A 22451-nucleotide genomic window follows, 5' to 3' on the forward strand; every position below is an offset into this window, starting at 1 on the left:
TTTTGTACATAATGTTACGAACATTCAAATTGAAAAAAAAGTCGACCCTAACAATAAGCTTAGTGTTCGAACTATTGCAAGGCTTCCATTATTCTTCGTAGATTCGGGGCCACAAGCAAACAACAAAGGCATTTATGATATTAAACACTTGTGCTATCATAATATAATAAAAGTGGAACCTCCAAGGAAAAATAAAGAAGTTCCACAGTGCAAAAATTGCCAAATATTAGTTAAAAGTCAAGTGACTCCATCAATGAATAATATATATATAATTTATATCTAGTATGTAAAATATGTATAATTGTCAAACATATTGGGTCGTTTAAATAATATAAAGCCCCAGGGCATTTAAAAAAAAATGTAAATAATAATAATATGTTATAACCCCAAAGACGTTATACAACGGTATTAAACATATGTATAAATGTTTTTATTATAATTTATGTTTAACAACCAGGTATAATTCAGGTGGTCCAATTTAGGTGGCAGGCCAATATATAAGACTCTCCCTATACCCAATATCTAAAAAAAAGAGTTAAATTAAGTAAAACTGATTTATTTTTATTTTTAGATTCCACGTGTGCTCCAAATTTATTTTGTGGACGACTTCCAGTAAATCTATAAAAATAATTATTTTTTATTCTATACTTGCGATTACTTTTAATAATTATGATGAATGAATGTAAGAAAAATAGCTTTAATAAATTACACCTTACTATTTTTTTTTATAAACGTGCACATGTAACTAACATATTACTTTGTATAACTTTAAATTTCACAATCTATGAATAAATAAAACTAAATTTTACATCAGTTAATTTTGTATAAAAATACGCATAAATTCACTTTACCTACCCACGGTTTTTTTAAATTTTATTTTTGAAACATACGTAATACGTATTATAACGAGTTAAAATAATGCCGCAGAAAAACAATTTGCGTAAATCATTATTTTAGAGATATCCTTACTGTTCGCGCCAAGCAATTAGCGCATCGCGTTATGCAATTCTGTGCTTACGACGACGACCTGTCTCTATCAGCTTCCTCTTCATACATACCTCTCATTCCGTTAATTGTGAATTATTATAATAAATTGTTATATTTATTTATTCTTTTTGTGTTGTTGTCATATGAATTATCTGTCGGCATGTTGCCCCAGATAGGTATATTTGTTATCTTTCTAAAAGTTTGCTTTTTTTTCTCTACGCGGCCAACGCCCGACCATTATTATTGTTATTCTTTTGTCAGTTCGTCTCTTGTTGTTGCTGGTCCGCTAAAATAAAAACGATCATGGTTTTTAATATGTTGTGATCCACTAATACAGCGATCTGTATTAGTATTTATTTATATGTATGATCCGCTAATAAAGCTAACAAAAATTATTTATACTAGTTTATGGTGCACACGGTTGCCGACTGTATATTTATTATTCTGATTATTATATTGTGTGTTGCTATAAATCCTGAGATATGTTCACTAAAACTACAATCTCCAACACTCAATCGTAAGTCTTTTGTGTATTATTATTATTATTATTATTATCGCCGTCGAACTGGACATCTGGTTATTGTCAGCATCGGTGCCGTCATTCGTCCCCGCGTAAGTCCTTCAGCAACGTACATACGTACGTTGTGTGGGAGGCTGCCCAGCTGGTTATTGTCAACGTTCGGTGCCGTCATTCGTCCCCGCGTAGATCCGCCAGCAACGTTCATACGTACGTTGTGTGGGAGACCGCCCAGGTCGTCCAGATCGACGCCTGCCTATTGCGTTAGTGGTGACATAGGCCATCAATTTAAGAAATTGTGTTCAGGCATCATCGACTGGTCCTTCGGGTAGCCCCTGCTTAGGGCAGAGATAAAGTTTGAGATATTACGTTAATATGCATGCGCACAAAGCACAACACTGTACTTAACTGTACGCACTCAACGCCTGTAAGGCTATAACTAATTTTGATTTTTTTTTTACATATTTTAACGAGTTAAGAATTATGGTGAATTCAGAATTTTACACTTGATCTCCGTTTCAAAGTTTTAGTAATTTTATTTTATTATTGAAAACTGTACCTACGTCAATTCTCCCCACCAAAATATCGGTGTAAAAGTTGAATTAGGCGTTAACCGTTTTAAAAATCTCCCTGTAACTGTTGAAAATGTGTACCTATCATACATTTTTCATTGAGAAAATAAGGTTATTTCGCGAATTCGAATGGATCTAAGAAATGTGAATTTGGGTGATAGTGGTGACTGGCGTGGTAAAAACTTTTTCGGATTGGAGTATAATCCTTGCGATTAGCTAAAATGTAGTTATACACAATATGGAAGACTTTCCTAATGTACCTTTTTTGCCTATACAATTCGCCGTGCAACACATATGATATATTTTGTGCACACTATTTAAAACAATTAATAGACACAAGCTGTATTATCATGCGTTTTTTCTGTGAAACAACGATGGTCAATCCCTCTTTGGTGGAAAGAATTGATACCTATGACCTCCTACCATTTTTCATTAAATCAACCATAGTTGGTTTTTGTATACAATATGTCTATACACACAGATACACTTTACAAACCTGTGACACGGTTACGGCGGTGGAGTGCTGTAGGTGCTGTCCGTGGTAAGTCGGTCGCTGTCTGTAGTCTCAAGATAAAGGCGACACTCACAAAAATTACACAACACAACTTTAGAATAAATAGTCCACGAGGGACGTTTATTCGGGTGTAATAAGAATACCGGTATACTACTGACGGTGATAGTATTATAATACAAGTATTGTGTGGTCGAGTATTTAGTATATTATGTATCAACGTTGTGGTCGAGAGCTTAACTTCGGTGATCGAACGAGAACTGGTGTATTCAACGTGGTATGGCCGTTGGCGGTAAGATGTCGTTAAGACGGTCGGTAAACGAGAGAGTTGCCACTGGCGGCAGGTACTTGCTTTGCGCGACTTGACTTGCCTTCCCGTCCTGCCTTGTGCCTTTGCGGCGCGGTGGGAGAGTCGACTGTGTCGCGCTGTCGTAGCCAGTGGTGGCGGTTGAAAGTGTAGACTGGTCGCTGCGGTACCTGTACTTTGTACTGGTTGCCGCTGCGTACCGTGTAATACTCCCCCGCCAAATCGCCACACGGGGTACTCTCGTGCTGGCGTGTCGTTACGGGTCGGGTAGCTTGTACTACCTCTGGATTCCACTTAAGGTAGACTTTCCCCGGTTGTAGTCTGTAGCAGTGTTCAGATTAGATAAGTACTTTTTTATCTAGATAAAGATAAATATAATGCAACTCAAATGTATCTAGATAGATATAAAAGATAACTTAACTCATATTTATCTAGATAAAGATAAAGATAAAAAAAAGATACAATTATTTTTTAAATGGTTTTAAATTTAAGTATATTTTAGTTGGGCACTAGGAACATAATAATAATAATGCTTGTATTTTAACGAAACCTTATTTATAAATTATCAGAAGTTAGAATCATTTAAAAATAATATTCTAGAAACAAAATTTAAAATAGTACAATCCGAAATATAAGCAATTGGAATTTGAAGTAGACCACGATAATAAAAAAGTATGTAGTAGGTACTAGGTAGTATAGGTACCTATTCTAGAATAAAAATACAAATAAAAAGTATTTTTAAGAATTTAAAATACAATGGTCAAAAAGTATTAGAAAAGTATTGAAATACAAAAAAAGTATTTAAATACAAGTATTCGGATACTTAACAAGACTGAATTTATAATTTATAATATTTGTTTTAAACATTATAATTTATTTTATTATTATTTTAATACCTAGAAATGTTATTGTCATTTTAAGTATACAATGTTAAAAAATAAATAACTATAATTTATTATATTTAAGAAAATATTTAGAATTTTTGTCTGTATTTAGACCAAATTAGAACATATACAATAAAAAAAAATTTTATATTAAAGATTGAATAATATTATATTCATAATATATTAAATTGTAAACTTTTTTAATAAAAATGGGGGAAATATCCGCTTCAGAAAAAATGTATTCGTAGAAGTTGTCCTACTACACCACTACACCACTACACCGAATACAGTCAGGAGGGGGATGAACGTGATTCAGTGGATGACGTGTCAAATTTGAATTCAGTGATAGGTATAATTATATCATTGTATATGAAAAATAAATCTGATCGAGGAACGTCTGTCAGCCTATATCGAGTACCTACCAATATATTAAGTCATGAATCATGATATGGTTTCTGATATCGGTATTAAAGTAACTTATTTTAATATTATTTTTAAGATGGGTTTATTAATTTTTTAACTTTGCATTTATCTGAGGTTCTGTTAATGAACGGTCTCCTCTTCACGTGATTCATCTTTGTATATATTTTTCTATGTTCTCCTTATTGCTTATTGTTTTTATTTTGTAAACAGATTGAATATATTTAAATAAAAAAAAAAACTTTGCATTTATTATAATTTTAATGAATATTTTGATTATTATAATAATAGTTTATATTATATTTTCTAACTTATAATACCTAGTCAATACTACCTTATCATGGAACAGTGTGAATAAATTCATGGTAGAAATAAGTGATAGCTTTTAGATTGATATTAACATTTTGAAAATTTTATTGCGTATAATAAAATCGTGTATCCATCTACATAATTTAGGGCTGATGGTATTAAAAATAATTTTCGGTATTACGGTATTGATTTCAATACCGGTTTGAAACGGTAAACCAAAAAACCAAAATGTTTCGGTATACCGAAACAGAAATGATTTGGTACACCTAAATACCGATATTGTACGGTTAGGGATGACGGTATTTTGGTAAACGTTATACCGTAAAAACCGAATGAACGGTTTTAAAGCTGTTTTCTATTATCAATGGCAATATTATATATTATAGGATATAATAAAGTATATAATGTGAAACAATAAAAGTAAAAAATATCAATACTAGTTAAATTGTATTTATTATTTCAGTAACCGTACCATAACGGTATTTAGGTATACCGAATCATTTAGGTTTTAGTATACTGAAACAGTTCGGTTTTTTATGGTATACCGTTTACCAAAATAATTTTAAAATACCAGTATTCCGGTATTTATGGTATACCAAAAATACCGTCAGCCCTAAGGCATAATTATATATATTATATAATTCATAAATTATTGTTATACAAAACATTCGAATTATACAAAACGAAGATGATGAGCACATTGGTTCAAAACATGATATATCAATAAATAAAAACAATTTAATACCAACCAATTGCGTTTCATTACAATATAAATACAGTAAACTTTTTTATTTGTAAATTGAGAAAAACTGGGGGAATCTTATATTCAATTTTTAAGTCTTAGATATAAATAGATATTTTTTTATAAGCTTCTAACTCAAAATGATTTGGAAATATTCGTTATCTTAAAGAATTTTGCCAAATTCTAAGTTCAGGCACTCGTAAAAATGTTTGTGGATTTACGCTCAAATTATATTTAAATTTCCATTAACAAAAGCTTATGAGGAACCTATTAAACTTAAACCTAACCTATTAAACATTCAAGTCTTTTGATGATAATCAAAACATTTTCTAAATTGTAAGATGTATAAGAAACGCAAATATAAATATTTGGTGAATATTGCATGTGTCTATCGAATTTTATCAAATGTAATCAAATTTGTCTAAATCTGGCTTTGCGTAAAAATTCTCTGTTTTCCATTAGTTTTTTTGGGAGAGTTTTCTAAATGGTTTGGAAAAGTTCTGGAAGTTTTCAATTTTGACTTTTCGAATGCATCAGCTTAATTCAATTTGGGCTTTAATGTATTTTCGAATAATTTTAAAATACTGATTATGAAAATCTATTTAAGAAATTTACTGAGGTACACTAAAACCAAGAAACACTGTTATAATTTACCACTTGTTTTTAATTTTTTCCTGAGCGAAGGTGGGTTTTACAGCTGGTGTATATCGCGCTGTTTATGGGCCTATCCGTACAACACATTTATTTTGTCATTACGTATGATTATAACGTATTTGACAAAAAACGATTGAAATTTGTAAACGTAATTATAGCGGAAAGCGATAATCAAAAACAATAATTAAGTACCGCAAAACAAAACATAACGATTAACAAAATATATTATATATCATTAGACATTAAACAAAACGTAATTTATGGAATATCATTGACCAAAAAATAACGCAAAACGAAATATTTTAAAATCTATTTTTTCTATTGGTATAAATCTATTGGTTTTGTAGAAACATTTATTTCATGCGACAATCTAAGAATTGATTATATTATATTTCGTATTCGGGCCATTACCTACCCGAATTAGTTATTATTTTTCAATTTTATAGATATTAACACTATTTTAAATAACGATAAACGCAAAACTTGTATACGTTTTAGTTCTAAATAATGATAAACGCAAAACTTGGATAACGTTTTAATTCTGAATAACGATAGTAGTAAGTGGGTCCATAGAGGCGACACTCCACTCCACACAAACTCCACCGCCACACATACTCCACGACCACCGCCACTCCACCCGGACCGACCACCACCACCACACCACCCAGACCGACCGCCACTCCACCCGGGGCGACCACACAGCACAACCCTATCATGCGTTATCACAATACAATTAATATGTGTACGTCAGAAAGTAATTATTTAAAAAATATTCGTGTATAATGTTCTGCTGTCCACCCCCCCACTACCCCGGCAGACCACCACCGCCGCCATCAACCCCCACCCTACCCCGTCTAACCTAGCCAATGATTTTATTACAACTTGATCAGATAACGGAATATTTTAAAAATGATTATAATATTGAAAAAGACGCGACACTCGAAGAATTTGTAGCAATAATCAAAGGAATTCAAATTGAATTAATATCTAAACATGTACCGAAGAACAAATATAGTTTTATAAATCAGATAAAACTGCTTGCAACTGACCAACTAGCAATCGGTTGGATGGAGAAACTTAATAAATCATGAAAAGTATGAATGCGTGATTTTTATTTATTTTAATTATACTAAAATATCTATTTAATTAGGGTGTCGAAGAAAATTACGGTCCGGAAGATTTCTTCTCGCCTCCGTTTACTCAGAGTTGTATGTCTCGGCCAAGCAAACAGTCAAAGAAGACGGTAATCTTATAAATAATAATAATAATAATAATAATAAATATACTTTATAATCAGGTGAACGATGAATACGATGGACCCGCCCCCGCCAGAGACGAAACAAAAAATTTAAAAGTAAAGAAAGTATATTATAATCATTTGAAACCTTGAATATAATTGTATTAATTTTTTAGGATTTTTTCGAGACATATTATTCAGCGATGACACCAATAGAAGCCGACAATATAGCAGACGAAAACAATTGTTTTTCTCAATATTTGTTTTGATATATACAGTTTGTATAATATTTAAAAAATAAAAAAATCTTTTTTCTCTAAATCATATATGTTTTTACTCCCGCCCATAAAAAGGGCGGGACCACCTTGAGATTCACCTATCTAAATACACCCACCCCATTAATACTAGCGGTATTAGCGCCCCGGTATCACACCACAAGACAGTCGTGAGTCTTCCGTCAAACGAGTCGCGTGTGCCTTATTACTAACTTATTTCGAGACAGTCGTGAACGTACATAACAAAAATGGCTAATAATCTGATCGATTGTACTACATTTTTTGTTGATAGCAATATTTTTATAAATATAGGATTAGATCCTGATTTTTTGTTAAATTGCGTTATATGCGTCTCAAATAACTTGCAGTGTGTTAAAATGAGTGTTGAATTATATAAATCTCTAAATATAGCTCTTAACAACATACATTTTTTACTACCATCTCATTTACTGTTGGAGGAGTTTAAATTGATATCAATAGAAGAATACAACGGTGACAACGTTCTCTCAATAAAGTGTTTGCAACAGGATCAAGATGTGCAATTAACTAAAGAGAATGTTTCAAGGATCTTGCAATTAAGTGATGCTATTGAAGAAGTCATTCAGATGAAAAATGTATACACACGGTCTACTGCATTAAATCAGGCCAGTAAAATTGCAATGTATCTTGGAAAGGAAATGCCGTTACCCAAAGATACAAAAATAAACCATGTTGAAGATTATTTGACCCGTATCGATGTCCAAGAATTGAAAGAACAACTTCCGTTCGCTGGTCTTTGTTTAATAGCAGATTTGAAGATTAAAGCAGTCAAACAATTGGCAAGGGGTTGGTTATCTTCTTCGATCGAAACTAAGGTAATACAATTTTATTTTTACATATTATTTTATACTAAAGAAAACAAATTTTTTTTAGCCTGAAGTCAACAGGCTGACGACGAGGGAATTCCTAGCACGTAAAAGGGCAAAAGCAACCCGCTGATTAAGTTTTCATCTATAATATTTTATTATGTAATTTTCATATTGTTGACAATAATTTATAAAACTTTATATTTACAATATTGTTTTTTTTATTTTTTTTTTATTATGTCATTATTTTTGTATTAAAACATAATGTAATATTTTATTGTAATATGATATTTTATTATATAATAAAAAGAAAAAACATGAAATTTAAAAAAAAGTATTTTTATTTTACAAACTATTTACAATTTTCTTACACCACCATTAAATGGGTTATAAGTTATAATTTGGTCGTGTAAGATGAGACAATAGGCTGCAGTCTTTTCAGGTATGGTAATATCAGTCTCAAATTCAATACGTAGGTCCACGGTTGACGACTTCACATTGTCGTTTTGATGCGATAGATCGACAACGACGATTGGTACATGGTTTTGATAAATATGTTTTGACAGTAACGGCTCGCAGTAGTCTCTTTTTGAAAATCTGTGTAAGCTTTATACAGTATCGAAGTTTGTTTGTTTTGGAAGTCTGCTCGGAAATCTTCGTACGGATACGCTTCAGAATTTAAGTATACCTTAAGATTTTTCAACCTACAGTAGTCAAATCGACCGGCATCGAGGGTTATATTATTTTTTCGATCCGTTTGAAATCCTATCAATACAAATCTAGGTTTTTCGAGTAAATTGCTAGACTTTACAGTCCACGAATGTGAAGTATTTTTAGGTAGCACTGGATATTCGCAGAGATCCCAGGTTCTGAACGCGCACGATAACGTTTTACGAGAATCCAATATTTTTAACAGTCTTAATTTTTCTTTATCACTAACTTTGATAATAGGCATCTTCCATAATATCTTAGTCAGTTCGACGGTAATTTTTTTATTTTTCTCAGAGTTATCAGTAACGTGTAATGTGTCGAAATCGGTTGACGAGCGATTCAAAATCAATTGTTGATTACAATTAAGTAATATTTTTTTGTAATCTTCAAAAAATCCAAATAGATGTTTCAGTGGAACGCAGCCGGTAAACACATTGTTGGCCATGAAATTTTTATTATTATCGTTACTACCCAACGACGACCCCCAAGCCGCATTCTCCAGCGCGTTCAAGTCGTTTGGAGTATATGAACAGTAACCTTTCAAACAAGACGAAATTCCGGGTGATTTTATTTTCTGTACTTCTACTCCGTTTATCTCGTATCGCATTTCGGAGAATAAAAACGCCAATCCATTATTCGAAAAACTAACGTCTCCAACAGCATCGGTAGGTTTATTTACTTTTCCCTCGATGTACAGATAACTCTCACACGGAAAAGTGTAAGAATCCATGTTTAAAACACTTATTCTAATTTCATCGTTATTAGAAAAAGACATGTTTGAATATGGGGTGAACGAATGATAATTCTTTTGTGTTATTTTACACTCGTCGACATAGCCGGCTGCTACGTCTAAATACGAGTCATCCATGATTACATTTTCAAGGAACGAAGAAAATTTAAATTATTTTTCGTGAGTTTGGTTTCGGGTTTTTTCGGTTTGGATGTTGACTTCTTGACTGTAGATACAATACTGATGGGTTTTTTGATTGTAGCTCTTTTTATATTGATGTTAAATTTGAGTGCCATACCCACGCGTTATTTGCAAGCGAATCGTAATTGGTTCGCCGCGTAGATTTATTAGACAATCGTTCTGATCTTTTAATACGATATTTACTCTAGATATTGAAGTCGTGTTGAGACCATAAAAAACTGGATGTCTAGGTACCTTGACGATTTTATAGCCTGGTGGAACAGTTGGATAGAGTTCGTGTATTATCTGGCTCGGTGCTCCGTCACAAAATGAACCAGTAATCAAGTTGCACTCTACTTTTTTTTTTTTTTTTTTTTTTTTTTTTTATTAGGAAAATAAGGCTTCGACATCACAGGTCATTAGCCTAGCTTGAATTAAGAGTACAAGACAAAAAAAAAAAAAATTGTATAGCTTAATGACTACGGAAAGGGTTTTTACATTGTTAAAGTTTGTTTATTAGGTGGATTTGAGTAAGAAAAGAGATAATTTTAAAAATATTATTTTCGTTTAGTGCTTCATCCATATTCGGTGGTATAGCTAGATTGTTTCTTGCGTCCCTGTACTTTGAGCAATCCTGGATGATATGTTGTATTGAGAGGTCGGCATGGCATTCGTCGCAGGTGGGAGGTGGGTTTTTGTTGATGAGAAAAGCGTGGGTTGTGAAGGAATGTCCGATTCTGCATCTTGTGATGGCAACTTCTTGGCGTCTGTTGAGGAAGTACGGTGGGTTCCACTTTTTTGTGTCTTTCTTGACTGATTTCAGCTTGTTGGTAGGCGGAATAGCATCCCAATGATTTTGCCATCTAGCATGTATTTTGCGTTTGATGGATGATTTAATGTCATTAGTCGGTAGGTCGGAAATTGTTGGGTGGAGGATAATTTTGGTTGCAAGGTCAGCTGCCTTGTCAGCCATTTCATTGCCAGTAATACCAATGTGTGATGGAACCCACATAAATTCGATGTTTTTGGTGGTCGATTTAAATATTATTTGGATATTTTGGGTAGTTTCGTTTGAGGGTAGTGGGTTTTGAAGGGCAAGTAAAGCACTGAGTGAATCACTTAAAATTAGAATGTGGTTTGAGTTGATAGTATTGGCTAATATGATAGCTTCATTAATGGCTTGAGATTCAGCCGAGAATATACAAGTTTCCGGTGGGAGCTTGTGAAGGAGTGTGATATTTTTTTGGATTATTGAAAATCCAACACCTTGAGTGGATTTAGAAGCATCAGTGTATATTTTTTCGAAGTGTGAATATTTGTCTTGGATAATTTCATAAAATTGCGAGGTGATAATATTGGGATTTGTGTCGTGTTTGTTAAGTTGTAGAAGCTCAGTATTGACTTTGATTTTCCAAAACCAAGTGGGATGGTTTGGGTATGTGATTTTGTTTTTGACAGATGTGTGTATGGTGTGTTTATTGATTAGTTGGAAGAAGATGTCATGTATAGATAATACGGGGTTTTTTATTGGAAAAATTAAATTTGTGGTTTTGTCGTTAAAAAAGTTATTGTATCCCATGTGGTTTGGAGTGCTTTTTCTTTTTATTCCATAATTTAGGAGATCTTTTTCTCTAAGTAGGTTGAGGGGAAGTTCTCCAGCATAGCATAGAATGCTGTCAATGGGGCTGGTTCTGAATGCTCCTATTGATAGACGAATACCCTCATTGTGGATTGGATCCAATGTTTTTAATAGCTTTTCTTTGGCTGTAATATAAATTTGGGCACCATACTGTATTTGTGATAATATAAGGGATTTATAGACTGTTATAAGTGATTTCGTTTTGGCGCCCCATGTATGGTGGGTAAGTGTTTTTATGATGTTCATTCGGACTTTGCATGTACTTTTGAGCTTTTTTATGTGTGAGCCCCATCTTAGTTTATTGTCGAATATCATTCCAAGTACGCGGAGATTTTCACAAATGGGTATTGGGGAGTTTTTAAGGTGAAATTGTATGTTTGCTCTAGGGTTAGTATGGAAGGTAATACATTGGCTTTTACCAGCAGAGAATTTGAAGCCAGTTTTGTGAGACCAATCTTGGAGTATATTTAGTGCGTCTTGTAATATATCCACAGTTGTTTTGGTGTTTTGTCCGCTGCAGTAGATGTGACAATCATCGGCGAATAGTAGATGTTTTGTGGGTTTCGGTATGTTTTTGAAAATGTCATTGATGGCCAATAAAAACATTGTAACGCTAATAACAGACCCTTGGGGTAGTCCATTTTCTGTTTGGTGGATTTTTGATAGTTCTGATAGGGCTCTGACTTGGATTTTGCGATTTTTTAGGAAATTTTGTAAGAATAGAAACATTTTGCCGTTTATGCCACTGTTTTGTATGATTTCGAGGACTCTATTCCTCCATACCATGTCATATGCTTTTTCTAAATCTAAAGATATTAGTATGAGGTGATGTTTTTTATTTTTAGCATTGCAGATATCCGTGTGGAGGGTGGCGAGTATGTCAATGGTAGTGTGGTTTTTGCGAAAGCCGCATTGTTCCTTAATTATTAGGTTAGATGTTTCTAAGTGCCAAATTAGTCGTTTATTGACCATTTTTTCCATGGTTTTTGCTATTGTATTAATAAGTGAAATAGGTCTATAATTGATAATATCAAATTTGTTTTTATTGGGTTTAGGGATCGGTATTATAATCGAATTGTGCCATTGATCAGGGTATATACCTCTGATCCAAATAATATTAAATATTTGGAGAAGAATATCATGACCTATTGTGGGTAGGTTTTGGATAAAAGAAAAAGGAATCCCATCGGGACCGGGGCTTTTGCTTTTACATCCGGATAAGGCAGTATAGAGTTCATTTCGACTAAAGGGCATATTAAGGTGGTTATCTTCTTCGTGGAAGTTGATTTCTAGTTCCTTTTTGAGGTTATCTTCGACGGTATTTTTGAATTTAATAAATTCTGGGTCATAATTTGAGCAGTCACTATTTTTTTTGAACTGTTGTGCAAATGCTTCGGCTATATCTGAAGGTAGTGAGAGAGTATCGTCATTAAAATGTAAGTTTGGTGGTAGTGGTTGATGATTTATGCCCTTAATCGATTTAATTTTATTCCACATTTCCGTTGGGGATGTGTTAGGGTTAATTGAGCTCGTGTATTTTTGCCACGATTCTGTTTTGCTTTTTTTTGTAATGAATCTTGCTTGAGCACGCGCTTTTTTTAAGTTTATATGGTCGTTAGCTAGTTTGGTTTTTTTGAATCGGTTTAGTGCTTTTTTATATGTCTTAATTGCATCATTGCAATCTTTATTCCACCAGGGGACGGATTTTCTTTTTAATTGTGTATTGGTTCTGCCAATGGTCTTGTTAGCGGCATCTAGTATAATGTTGCAAAAATGGTCAATAATTAGGTTGATTTGAATTTGGTTCATTGCTGATTCAAGATTAAATGGCTTATCATAAAGATTTTGAGTTATAATATCGCTGTATAGATTCCAATTTGGATTTCTGAGGCGCCATTTTGGGAGTGGGTGTATTTTGGGTAATTCGTTAAGAATTTTTATGGCTATTGGCCAATGGTCGCTGGTACTGTATTCTGTTAGGACTTTCCATTCGGTTTTGGGAGCGAAAGCACTATTTGATATTGTGAGATCAATGGCCGAAAAAGAGTTGTGAGCTGCATTGTGGCGTGTGTATTCCCCGGAGTTAAGTAATGTTATTTGATCGTTTTCTAGGAATTTTTCGAACGTTTTGCCTCTGGAATCGGTGTGATTGGATCCCCAGCTTTGGTTTCGGCAATTAAAATCGCCGAGGAAAAGAAAAGGTTTGGGTAGTTGTTTAATTATATCATTGAGGTCGTTGAGTGATAGATCTGTACTATCCGGTAAGTAAATGTTACAAATGCATAGGGGAGTTTTGAGACGTATAGAGACAGCAACGACTTCTAGAGGAGATTGGACATGAATTTCGGTGCTTTCAATGATGTTATTGACGAAAATAGCGACACCGCCGCTTGCACGTAGGAATGTTTGACGATTTTTGTAAAAACCATTATATCCTTTTATAGGAAAAATAGTGTTGGGTTTTAAATTGGTTTCTTGAAAACAGAAGGCGATTGGTTGGATGAGAACTTTTGCTCGGTGGATGTCGGTATTGTGTTTGTGTAGGCCGTTTATATTCCATTGAATAATAGAGTCCATGGTTAAGAAGTTCGAAGATTTAGAAATTGTTTGTGTGGTTTTGATATATTTTGTATAGGCAGATTTAGTTTTAGGTGGAACTTTGCTGAAGAGGTTGAGATTGGAAAAGTAGATTTCTTAGCTTTGTTATACGTGCTTTGAGTGACTTGTCTTTTATTTTAGGATGAATATGTTCAATTATGTCCATTAAGATAGGGATGCTTGTGTTTGTATCTTCGATAAGTGTGTGAATGTTTATTGATTTATTGTTGAAATTGTCCAGAATGAATTTAAATTGAATGTATGTGATTGGTAAGTGCTCATTTGCGGTGAAGTATTCGATGATTGGATTTAGTTTTTCGTCCAAATTTATATCGAGACTGTTAGAGGAATTTGAGCGAGATTGTATTTTTGGTTTCTTGATGGTTTTTTCATTTTTTTTAACTAAGGTAGATGGTGGTAAAGCATTAGGGGAATCTGGAGGTTTAGATGATGAAGAATCAGACATAAGTCTTTTTTGTGTTTCAATTGGTGAGTGGAAAAGTGCTTCATCGAGATGGTTTTGAGTTAGAGGGAAAAATTTGGTTTCTTCGAAATCTTCGGTCAAGTCTGATTTGGTTTGGTCAAGGATATCAAGGGTTGGACTTGTCAGAGAGCGGATATTTTCAATTAATTCGGTTTGATTTATAGCGTATTCATCGGGTTTGTTTGGGCTAGATGATGAGTTTTTTCCTTGTGTAGCATTTATATTTTTGCAATTATTTGAGGTATGCCCGCTAGCTTTGCATATAAAACAAGTAACTATATCATCGGTGAAAAAAATTCTGAATTGAGATTCGTTTGTTGTAATAACTAATGAGTTGGGGAGTTTAGGAATGTCTTCGTGTTTGATGTATAATTGTCTTCGGAAGCTCATTATGTGCTCGAAACCTTCAATGTTAATACCCGCTTTGAGGTGGCTGATTTGAGATATGGGAAAAATGTCTAAGCCGTTTAGTGCGTTTGTGATTGCTTGGTTGGGTATAGATGGGCATACGTTTGATATAATGTATCTTTTTGCCGGGTTTAGCAATCTGCGTATAGGTATAGTTTGATCATTGATATTGATTGATTGGGTTTTTTGAAATAAATTGTCGAGTATTTGTTTGCTGGACAGAAATATGCAAAAACGATTATTCGAGATTCTAGAGATAAAAGTTATATTTTTAGGAGAAACAATTTTTCCTATTGCAAGAACATAATCTTTTTGTGGTATTCCATCAATAGTGTTAAAGACTAAGGCTTGTTCACGGCTGGGGTTTTTTTCCATGGCGACAGCAGACGCGAAGTTTATATTGTTGTTGTCCGTCTTATTCGATGAAGATATTATAGGTAGGTCATTAGTGGGTATATTATTACTCTACTTTTATACTATTGATTTTCATTATTTTGACCGTACTTTCAGATTCATGATTAAGACCCGTGGTGTATACAACATTTCCGAAACCCAACAATTTCGCTATGCTATTCTCGACGCCCAAGTCCACATCATGACTACACGAGAGCATACACTTTAATGTGGTATTGTTTGTTTTTAATTCAAACCAATCGACATATTCGGGCACATTTTTTTGTATAAAAGACTCTAAATTATCAAACTCATACGACCCCGTAGGTATGATAACGTAATCATTTTGACTGATGATATTTCGGAAACCGATAGTATTGCAACCGGGTTCGATGTTTGGTATCGAATTATTTGTCTGTAAGCTCAAAAGACATATTTGTGCTGTGTTTTCTACTTCTAGTGGTGGAAAAATATCGCATGACAATTCGCTCGAGTTCCCGTTTAACGTCAACGTGTACATGATAAAAATTTTAAACACAAGTGTCCGCAGTTTGTAGTATTATATTTCTGATCTCTGTTATAATTGAAAGTCGACATTAGCGCACGATTCGTCGTCTTCAAACATTATATCATCTAGGAAAATAATAATAATATTAATAAAAAGAAAATATACACCCCGAACACTACTACTACGTAAATGTTTACAAATAATTTTCTAAGGTCCTTAAAAATGATACAGGTTGAATAACTACGTATTGCCTAAACACAACTCCTTAAAAATGATCGATGGGGTACAAAATATTTTTAAGTTATAACCATGTACTTACCATTATTTTTTTTCATATGTTTTCGTAGATTACCATGCATATTTTTCGTGTGTCTTTTAAGACTGTTATTTCGAACAAATAAAACACCACAAACCGAACATTTGAATTTTTTTTTTTTTTATGACTCTTTAAATGCCTAGTTAAATTATCTTTCCGAGAGAAAATGGATAAACACTCGTTGCATTTAAACATTTTTAAAAATATAACGTCTGAATGGTAGTGTACAAGTTGACAGACTGACTTGTCCTGGGTCTTTAGTGATTATTATTATTATAAAAAAGACTCTTTTACCCTGGAAGGGGTAAACATCCCTGGTAGGGGTTGACACATGTAATCAAATGACCGTATCGTCCTTGGTCTGCACTGAGTATTACAAAAGACTCAGGGTAGATACCGATTCTACTCACTTGTCTGATGCGATCATTTTTTAAGACGAACAATATTATGTAGGTCAGTACGACTGTAACACGTTATACGCTTGTGTGTTAAAATGTTTGGTTTAACAATAGTCATTCAGCGGTGATCTTGTAGGTTAGGGTACAGTCGTCGGACAAAAGTATGTGTGTGTTTACGTTATATTAAACATTATACAAAAACAGGGTGAAGACTGAAAGGAGTGGTCATTTAGCGGCTGATGAAAAATGTGAATTTCGTATTTCATTGTGCTGCTACAGTCAAATTTAATGAAACTCTTGATATGGCAACAAAACTAAACATCCAAGGGACAGAAAATGTATTAGCACTAGCGGCGAAAATGAATTATCTTAAGGTAATAGAAAATAGAAATAGATCGTTAAAATGTATATTTATTTAATACGAATTAGGATACAGTGTGATTAATTTAACTATTTTTTAAAAATACCAATAAAAATATAAAATAACCTTTATTACTTACCTTTATTTTACGTTTTCAAAATTGAATTTTTGGATAGTTTAAGACAAATTAAATTCAAAATAACTAACATAATAATTAAATATTACGGTAATTAAGAAAAATGTGTGAAAAAAATCACGGAAATCGTATATAAACTATTAATTTTTTCAGGGTTTTGTTTATGTATCAACCGCTTATTCTCACTGTCCGAGAAGTGAAATTAAAGAAGAATTCTATCCCGTTTCAATATCAGTCAAAGATTTAAAAAAATTAATTGAAATCGATGAAAAAACTAGCAAGTAAATAATTTATTTTTAATTGCATACTAGGTGTTTATATAACTGCTAGTTTTTAATTTATACAATATATTCCGTGAAAAATAGCGTTTTGGAAGATTGGCCTAATACATACACTTTCACTAAAGCGCTCACAGAAAATATGATATCAACAAATGAAAACCAATTGCCAATTTCAGTGTTTCGTCCTTCAATTAGTAAGATTTTCATGTTTATAGTTTGAAAATACGTTATAAATTAATTATGTTTGATTTTCATTGTTAATAATATTTTTGCAAACAAAAAACAAAATTTATCTTTTGAGTTGATTTATTATATTTACATACTATTTTAATCGAAACGTGTAATCTAAGATATTAAACAACGGTATTGTAGTAGGGTGCACACAATCTGAACCAGAACCAGGTTGGATGAATAATGTGCAAGGGTTAGTTTATGTAGTTAATTCAATCATGCTTGGATTTTTAAGAGCAATTGCAATGTCAATGGATAAAAAAACCGATATTGTCCCAATTGACTACACTGCCAATGCACTAATTACCGTAATGTGGGATACGGTAAACCGGTATGCGTTTTATACATATTTGTACTTACATGATATTTTTTACATTTGAAACGTGATCGTTTATATTTTATTCTGTTTGTCGAAGGTATCAAGATGGTAACGAAAAAAACAAGAAACCAAAAATTTATAATTACGTGTCTAGTTTTGACAGCCCAGTACATTGGCTGACGTTCTTTAACTATGTTTATGAAACTTACTATCAGGCGCCTCCGTTGCAATCAATATGGTATATATTTTGTATATTTTCTGCCAATAATTGGTTCATCAATATTATGAGATTTTTGTTACACCGTATACCTGCTGCGTTTGTAGATTTGTCGTTGATTATTTGTGGTAAAAATACAAAGTAAGTAACCTAATAATATTACCGTTCAAAACATTGATTTTCGTTTGAATTAACATACAAATAAATTATGTAGGTATGATTTTCTTGTCCGTTTGTAATTGTATAGTTATAGTTATTTTATATAGTCATTTTTAATAGGTCACACATTTTAAAGTCTTAGTTCTTCCAATTTTATTTTGGTCAGATATATTACAAGGCATACCATAGGCATTAAACTAAGCAATAAGCATTATTAATTATTCAAGCCATTTACCACAGATTTATAAAAACTTTAACAGATATAAAGGTTTAATATATTTATGATCATATTTATACATTTAGAATGTTGAAAATTTATAAAAAACAAGATAAAATGATGGATACGTTTGAAGTGTTTATGACGAGGGAATGGAAATTTGACAACAGTAATACTCGGAAATTATGGGCGTTATTAAGTCAAGAGGATCGTAAGACATTTTGGTTCGGTTTCGAAGACTTCGATTGGAAATCCTATACACAAACTATGGTTTACGGAATTAGAAAAAATATTCTACAGGAAGACTTAAATAACATGACTAGAGCATTATCGAAAAACCGAAAGTACATAAGATTTAAAATTTGGTATATTCAATTAAATAACGTGCATCTTATTATTTTGTTTATTGTTTTTAGGTTATTCTGGTTGCATCAATTCTGCATTTTTCTTATTATTTACATTGTATTTCAAGTATGTTGGATGTTTGTGCTGTAAATACCAAATGCGACTATTATCATTATTATTAATATTGTAACAGCAACTACAAAACCGCGCTCCAACAACCAGTCTTCTTTCCTTTTTTCTCTATATAATAATATTTTCACCAATACTGCGGACACATATAATACTATAGTATAATAATTATTTCTAAATTATAAGGACTTTGTGTACGTAGATCGATTGTATTTACCACCTGATTAGCTTACTATAATTGGTTTGATACTTTAATATAAAAATATTATAATTATTAGATATTATTTTCAACGATTTCTTCAATTAGAAGATATAAAGAATGTTAACATTTTTGTAAATAAAATATACAATACACCGATTATTGTAATTTTTAACATAAAATTCAATTATTTTCATTTCCCCCCTCCCCCAGGAATTGTTCTCGGGGCGTAGGCACCTCACGCCTCTCCCCCTATTGTTAAGGCCCTGTGCAAGCGTATAAGTGTATAATTTCTAACTATAAAGTTTCAAAGTTATACCATGTATTTTAGATTCTGAGCGAAGCGATGAATGTATTTGATTTTACAATTATGAGTGTTTTTTTAAAATTTTTTTTTGTGTCTGTCATCACTTTTTAGGACAGTAAAAGTGCTTGGATTTTCTTCAACAGTAACTTTTCTGATAGGAAAGTGAATCTAGTTGGTACTTTGGGAGGTCAAAAGTAAAAATTTCCCAGTAGTTTTCACAAGCGACGTGAAAAACAAAAGAAAAATTATGGAAAAACGGGAATTTTTACGCAAAATCTGTTTTGAGAAAATCGATTTTGGTTTTTGGTGCAACTTTAAAACAAATGATCGTAGGTACATGAAATTTTGACTGAATGTTTATATAAGCATTTTCTATACATCATAACATTTTCCAAATATTTTGACTTATTTTGAGCTGTTTACGGACATTTTCAGTTCCCAATTTTTTTAGTTTTTTTTTCTATAAATATCAATAAAATGTTATTTCTTGGATAAAAAAGCGTGAAAATTTAATATAAGGCTCTTGATATATCGTTCTAATAGCAGTTGAAAATATTAAGAATATAAAGGCACAATTCTTTTTATAAGCATTTAAAGTATAAATTTTGACAAAATATGGAAAAATCACGAAAATTAGCAAACTATTTTGAGTTGAAAATTCATAAACATTTTTCTTTTTAAATCTAAGGTTTGAAAATATTATACAAGGTTCCTCATAAGTTCGTCTACCTTTATCAAAAAAAAATGTCAAGCAAATCAAATTAAATTTTATGAGCGTTTGAAATTCATATTGGATATTACTCGATATCTCATGTAGCGGTTTTTTTATTTTATTGTTATTCAAAAACGAATAACTACAGATACATGACATTTCTTCTGAATGTTTACATTTTCATTTTCTTTACACCATACAATGTTGACTATTTTTGAGCTGTTTACGGACATTGTCAGTTTTCAATTTTTTTGGTTTTTTTTTATAAATATCAATAAATTTTTGTTTGTTGGGCAAAAGAGCGTGAAATTGTAATGCAAGGCTCCTGATATATTGTTATAATAGCCGTTGAAAAATATCAAAAATATATATAGACACAATATTTTTTATAAGCTTTTAAAGTTCGAATTCTGACAAAATTTAATAATTATTTTGTAGTTAAAAATTTATAAAATGTTCAACATTTATAGCTAAAGATTGATAATTTAAAACAAGATTCCACCTAAATATATAAATTACTTTATTCACAATAATATCATCAAATATTCTTACTTCGTAATATGCCGTTTTCGCCCAGAATCGTTTTTCTTATGCAATATCTGATATTATATCATTGAATTCAAATTTAACACCATCCATTACAGTGACCCACTTGTAATGTACTGTACAGCAGAGCAACACCCACTTACCCACCTTTTTTAATATTCATTAAAAAAAAATATTTTTCAATTTCAGAATTTTAAAATTATTTTTAAACCTATAGTATGTAACGAGACAGAGTGTACCCATAACTAATGTTCGCTAAATAACCGCTATTACATATTATAAACAGCGCGCACAGTGATCAATTAGCAAAACAATTCTGCCGTTCGCCGGGCGCCGCAGCGCCACCGTCCGACGACAATGTTACTACATCGAGCTGCGTACGCGAGGAGACGCCTGAAAGATGCAACAGAGGGCGCACGACCACCATCACATCTCTGTCACACATTTACGCTAATTAAGTATAATTAAACACTTTAATATGCAAAACTAATGATATACAATACAAGAAAGACTATCAACAATGCTATCTGTCACACTCTAACAACTTCAACACTCCGTGAAACCTGTAAAAAGTGTTCAAAACTCACTATCAAAAACAGTAGTTGTTATTCACGGCGGCCACTGAGACAGTCAACAAATAGTCCCCGTGAATAGCACCCGACACACACTCGCTTCTCCAGTTTAAATATATGATATTTAGCTCGGGCCTAGGGCGTGGTTAGTCTAGGTCAGACTAGACCGACTAAATATTGTCGCCACCGCTCGCCGCTTTCCCGTTTTTGTTAATGCTTGTACTGGCCTAGGCCATGGTCAAACCAGACAATACGAATATCAATTTATCGTCGCCGCCGCCGTGGTCAAAATTCCCACGCCGCCGTGATTCCGTATTATTGTTTCTATTATGTGTACTGGACTAGGACATGGTTAACCCAGGTCAGACCAGACAGTACACACAAACTTGCCACTAAACAGTGTACAGCCAATATAATAGACGTCAACATTGAGCGAAGAGCCGTGTTCGTTATTATCGTGCTATAGGTACGGTACACAATCCCCATAATTCAAATACGCATCGTGTCACGAATAAAACCGAAATCGTCGTCCAACCGATCGCCTGTATCAATTATAAAAGTATATTACTATATTGAGAGCGCCGAGCTGAAGCCGCCGCCCGATAATCATAAATCGTTCACGACAATAATAAACCCGGTGCCGGTACATACACGCTATCATTACCGCGCACACACACACCCGCTATCAACGCAGCTGCCGTCTGTCAATACAACTACCATCCAAATACATACCACATACATTCCACATACATTCAACTATAAGTAGAAGGAAACCGTGAGTCCAAAATAAATAAAATTGTATAAATTGCCTTTCCTTGCTACACGTATTTTTAACACTTTTCTTAAGTTTAGTTTCACGTCTGTCTGTGATCAAATCTTGCGCGCTCGATTTGAGGCACTTTTTGAAGATGAAAAATTCTGAAAATTGGTATAGACCTTGGTCTTGGATGACAATACAATAATCCGTTGTCATTTTGGGACATGGACCAAAAAAAAAAAAAAGGATTGTCCCCACGACGTCGCCGTAATATCTCTCGCAGATATTGAACTTTCTCTCTTCCCCAAAAAAAACCGCAACCTCTTACGAAGCAAGTA

General features: G+C 32.9%; 3 protein-coding genes across 5 annotated transcripts; 2 read left to right on the forward strand and 1 right to left on the reverse strand.

Annotated features, from left to right (window-relative positions):
* The first annotated feature begins 13 nt into the window (after positions 1-13).
* On the forward strand, positions 14-8393 carry LOC132953335 (uncharacterized). Of its 3 annotated transcripts, none has more exons than XM_061025834.1 (4): positions 14-7146; positions 7201-7257; positions 7317-8269; positions 8328-8393. In XM_061025834.1, the coding sequence occupies exons 3-4, from the start codon at positions 7664-7666 to the stop codon at positions 8391-8393; spliced, it is 672 nt and encodes a 223-aa protein (XP_060881817.1). In that variant the 5' UTR covers positions 14-7146; positions 7201-7257; positions 7317-7663. The 3 variants fall into 3 exon arrangements, with proteins under 3 accessions (XP_060881817.1, XP_060881818.1, XP_060881816.1); XM_061025835.1 differs by having other exon boundaries at positions 14-6997; positions 7054-7257; XM_061025833.1 differs by having other exon boundaries at positions 14-7257.
* A 360-nt stretch (positions 8394-8753) lies between these two features.
* Positions 8754-9839, reverse strand: LOC132953333 (uncharacterized). Its single transcript, XM_061025831.1, has one exon. The coding sequence runs from the start codon at positions 9837-9839 to the stop codon at positions 8754-8756; it is 1086 nt and encodes a 361-aa protein (XP_060881814.1).
* A 7025-nt stretch (positions 9840-16864) lies between these two features.
* LOC132953334 (fatty acyl-CoA reductase wat-like) lies at positions 16865-19041 on the forward strand. The gene is made up of 7 exons (XM_061025832.1): positions 16865-16999; positions 17276-17403; positions 17488-17597; positions 17776-17965; positions 18051-18311; positions 18633-18890; positions 18963-19041. The coding sequence occupies exons 1-7, from the start codon at positions 16865-16867 to the stop codon at positions 19039-19041; spliced, it is 1161 nt and encodes a 386-aa protein (XP_060881815.1).
* Positions 19042-22451: the final 3410 nt, after the last annotated feature.

This window comes from Metopolophium dirhodum, unplaced genomic scaffold (genome assembly GCF_019925205.1).
Source record: "Metopolophium dirhodum isolate CAU unplaced genomic scaffold, ASM1992520v1 scaffold14, whole genome shotgun sequence".
NCBI classification, from domain to species: Eukaryota; Metazoa; Arthropoda; class Insecta; order Hemiptera; family Aphididae; genus Metopolophium; species Metopolophium dirhodum.